General features: G+C 35.1%; 1 protein-coding gene across 1 annotated transcript; it reads right to left on the bottom strand.

Annotated features, from left to right (window-relative positions):
- Positions 1-458: 458 nt before the first annotated feature.
- On the bottom strand, positions 459-4,098 carry LOC107934299 (uncharacterized). The gene is made up of 5 exons (XM_016866681.2): positions 3,788-4,098; positions 3,269-3,323; positions 946-2,635; positions 799-860; positions 459-713 (listed from the first exon to the last, which is right to left on the bottom strand). The coding sequence occupies exons 1-3, from the start codon at positions 3,968-3,970 to the stop codon at positions 2,283-2,285; spliced, it is 591 nt and encodes a 196-aa protein (XP_016722170.1). The 5' UTR covers positions 3,971-4,098; the 3' UTR covers positions 459-713; positions 799-860; positions 946-2,282.
- Between the last annotated feature and the right edge of the window lie 353 nt (positions 4,099-4,451).

Raw genomic sequence — 4,451 nt, forward strand, 5'->3', positions numbered from 1 at the left:
GCAACTGAACCGACGGCTTGATTTACCCCATCTACCCATTACTAACAATGCAAACATGCAAAGCAATTTCCTATCTTTCCAAATTTATTCATCAAATGTCAACAGCATTTCCCAAAATTTCCACCATTGGCCACAGCATAGATCATAAAACTCTTCAACAAAAACATTACATTCGACTTGCTGTTAAACGAAAAGGGTAAGCTACCATGCCAAGTTGAACTTCATCAAATAGCTAGCGAAATTTACTAAAACCTTAATATAAACATTCATAAGAAAGTATTGCCATCCTCTTTAACGCACTGTTGCACACTAGCACTTAAACAACCATCAATGGAAGCAATTATATTATCTCACTTTCCATGTTTTCCAAACTGATACACATTTTTAACTAAAAAAATTGATTTGCTAAAATAGATTCATTAACCAATATTATGCTGTCATACCCAAAAAGATTCTCATTTCTCAAGCTAACATATGCATTCATCTCAATAATCAAAATTTAACAGAAATAAAAGTAAAAATAAAAAAAGAAGAATAAGAAGAGGATATTGAATATTCCCTCTAAAATTACATAACCATGAAGCTCATTTGTCAAGCTCCATTGCTAGAGCTGCTTTAGCTTTAGCAACTTCAGTTAACTTGGTCTTCAATTTTCTTTTCCCTACTTGAAACCCACTTCCAGCTTTCTTCTTTTTCTTCTCACTACCATCAACCTAATTAACATTACAGATTTATCCATGATATAAGTCCTTAAATAAATAAAATTTATTAACAAATGAAAGAATAAAATGCCTTTACCTTCATCTTATTCTTCTTCGCTTGAAGCTTCTTAACCTTCTTTTCTTTCTCTTCCCTCTCCCCTAATTCGACAAGACAAATACAAATCATAAATCACTGAAAAGAAAACCCAAATGAGAAAGGGGAAATAATTGAAGAAATTCGTACTTTGGAGATCGAATTCGTGCTGCTTTTTCCTACGAGATAAATTATTCTTCTTCGACATATTCCTTTGTAGGCACCGCCTCCAATTTCACTGCTCTTCCTCCTCTGTGCTTAAACCTAACCCTAACCTTTATTTGGGTGGTTTTTTTTTTCTTTTAATTCTTTATTTGGTTTTTAGGACGTGGGTGGTTTTGTACTTTTGGGCCTGACATTATGGCCATTGGCCACCGTTGGGTCCATTTGAATGGGTGTGTGGGGGGCGGGGGTGAGGTTATCTTTGATAAGAATGGCAATGAGATGAAAATCAACATCAAGGACACTAATATTATGATTAGGTCTAAACCACTCTAATTAGCCATGAATGAGTTTGTATAACATTTAAGGTTTACATTTTGACCCAAATCAAGATTAAGTACATATAATATTGATATTATAAATTAATTCAACTAATATTTTGTGTTTATATGATATTGATATTATGAATTAGCTCAACTTGAACTTGATCCAACCTATAAACATTAATATTCCGTGTCTAATTACTTTGCAATTTACGTATTTACTCCATTTACATAACTAATGAGGAACTTTTTAAGGATAACAACGAAACGAGTGTCTGTAATTTTTTACTTCGTTGAAAGTAATACATTGCGAAAAACTCTTCCCCTAAACGCTTCTCCTCCTTCACTCCTCCTTGGTCTTACCCTTTTGCGCTTCCTTGGTGGCCAGTTGGTCACCAATCATCGCCCCCTCCATGCTGGCCTTCTCCCAAACTCCCTCTTCTCTCTTTCTTCCATATCTCCCCATTCCCCCCCCCTTTCTTCTCCCTCCATTTCCTCCTCTCCCTTTCCTTGTTGGTTGTCAGATGTCTCCTTTGCCTCCGCTTGTTTTTCCGGCTTAAAGAGGACTTTTTGGAGAAATAATATCTTGGCCTTGTGTAGGCCCTCAACTTTTCTTGGAGGGAGACCTGATTGAGGCCGTCGCCTTCACAGGATGCGAGATTTTGTCATCCTCTATATCTTAAGATGTAAGGATACGACAAGTTTTCTTGGTCTACTACTGGACTTTCGATCAAGCTATCGTACCGATTCTTTACATTATGTTTAACTATGGACTTGTTCCTTTGTCCCAGGGGCTTTCTAGCCTTTATTTCTTTATTCTGTAATGCTATTAATAAAAAGATCAGTATCGAGCAATGCAAAAAATCATACATACGTACATACGTCTTGAAACCCTAATAAGCACGTTTCACTACAATCATTTGATGTTAATATTAAGGTAGAGCTCCAAAAGCATTTACTGTTAAAGTCATTATTTAGCCAACAATACATATCAGAAACACTTCACTCACCTAAACTTGCTTGAGCACTACGAAATAATTCCTTGGTTACTTCATAATAGACTGGTTTGTTACCCATAAAGGTGATAAAGTTCCACCCGAATGCTGATCCCCCAACAATATATGACCCGGGAGGTTCACCATTTTCGGATTGTTGTTTATCTAAGACACTACTTGACTGAAAAGCATTGTTTTCGGAAGATATTGCCGGCTTAACAAGTTGCGGCTGCTCTTCTGGGTTCTGCTTCATTCCAGATTCACTTGGCACTTGTTGGTTTACTGCTGCATTATTACATTTCTCTATGGGAACTGTTTCAGCCATTACCTGCTTGTATAACTCCACCAAAAGCTTCATATCTGCAGATTGTAAATCACGAATTCAAAACAACATTAAACCCAAATTGTGAATCAAACATAAATACATGATGCGATCTTAAGAGAATTGATGCTTATGAAAGAAGAGATTCAAGACATAGGGATATTAAAACCCATCAATAATTTATGCTAAACTTGGGAATAAACTATTTATATGTGAAAGTTAGGGCAGGCCTGCCCTGATGATACTCTGTTTCTCAACTATTTTCTCAATATCTAACTAGGGTTGGTAGCGGGTTGGATATTAATATCTAAATATTATCTGAATACGTGGGTATCCAAACTTGCACCATCCACTACTATGCTATCCTTATGGTCTAATCTAACAGGTTGGTTAAACAAGTCAAATAGGGCTCAGAGTATTAGGCTAACTCGAATTGGAGTTATGCAACATTTTGTGACTACACATAAAATTTAGTGATTCAACAAGAAATGTTCGAAGTTAATCATAGCTAATAAATGAAAAACAAACAATATGAATCATACCTTTCCTTTCTGATATCCTAAGCAAATAGATAGCAATAAAGATCAAATCCATGTATGACTGTAGTTAACAACAATTACAGAGCCAACAGTTTCAAAACTTAACAGTGTGTGTTTGTGCCATTCGCTTACTTTCTTTAATTTCGTTGGCAGCCTTAGAATTTCGAAAATCAGGCGTTCGAAGAACCTTCAAGAAACATAAAAAAGTCCATAACATATATCAATAAAATGTCCTATGAATATAAAGCTATGTGAAGATAAAAATAATTCAAACATGCATTCCAGGTTGATGAAGCTATTTCAATTTTCAAGCACGGTTAATTCTTGAGTGAGAATAGCCAAGCAACAAAATAAAACGAAAACAATCACACTGTATATGACTATACAAGTTCACACTAGAGAATTATCCCTTTACATTGTCAAGTCTAATCAAACAAATATTCAACTACTGGTCAAGATTTAAACTTGAACAACTATTCCATCAGTTAAAATTACATCAAAGAAATCATTTATGAATACAAATCAGATTTTGAAGAATTACAACCCAATTATACCGAAACTTGATCAACAGAAGGTTTTTCTTTTAATGCCAAATGCAGCAAAAGGAAAAATGAAACCCAGACAGAAAAGGGAAGTAATTTGGAAATTTACATCGATGAAATGAGGGCGAAGATCTTTGAGGAGACGTCGCATCTTGAAAAACTTGGAGTTTTTGAAGTCGTTGCAGTTGTCTAGAGATCTTTTCTTGCTAGGTGGCTGTTGCGGAGGAGGTTGTTGCGTAGGATTTGGATCGTGGGTCGGTGGTGCATTCTTGGCTGATTTTACCTCTTCCATTTCTGAGTTCAAATTATTCAGGACTGCGTTTTTATTTCATCATTGGAGACTCTGGAGTGAGGAGTGAACCGCACTTTGCGTTATCATAAAAAATAGAACTTACTTTGAGAAAAGGTCAAAGGGAAGGGCGTGTTTGTTCGGGCTAACTTAACGAAAATAAAGGGTTAATTTCTTAAGATACCCTCAAAATATAAGTTAATCTTTAAATTAATCCTTAAACTGTAAAACATACCACTTAAATTATGGGTAAACTACAAAAATAGTCAATTTTATTCGTTTCAGGTTACATTTTAGTCACTTATATTTGAAATGTTACGTTTTAGTCTCTTACGTTATCATGTTGCAATATTTTAGTCACTCAGCATTGATTGTCGTTAACGATGTAACAATAAGCTGATATGGCACATTAAAACATCATTTCAAACGAAATTTTTAGGTTAAATTATGCATTTGGTCCTTATATTTTTTTTCATTTTGAGCT

This window comes from Gossypium hirsutum, chromosome A08 (genome assembly GCF_007990345.1).
Source record: "Gossypium hirsutum isolate 1008001.06 chromosome A08, Gossypium_hirsutum_v2.1, whole genome shotgun sequence".
In the NCBI taxonomy this organism is placed as follows: Eukaryota; Viridiplantae; Streptophyta; class Magnoliopsida; order Malvales; family Malvaceae; genus Gossypium; species Gossypium hirsutum.

What these genes read in the sequence shown, in the direction of transcription:
- LOC107934299 (XM_016866681.2), bottom strand. Translation starts at nt 3,970, where the DNA reads ATGGAAGAGGTAAAATCAGCCAAGAATGCACCACCGACCCACGATCCA. An exon ending in TTCGCCCTCATTTCATCGAT is followed by an intron (nt 3,324 to 3,787) that starts GTAAATTTCCAA and finishes TGTTTCTTGAAG; the next exon opens with GTTCTTCGAACGCCTGATTT. An exon ending in TGCCAACGAAATTAAAGAAA is followed by an intron (nt 2,636 to 3,268) that starts GTAAGCGAATGG and finishes TACAATCTGCAG; the next exon opens with ATATGAAGCTTTTGGTGGAG.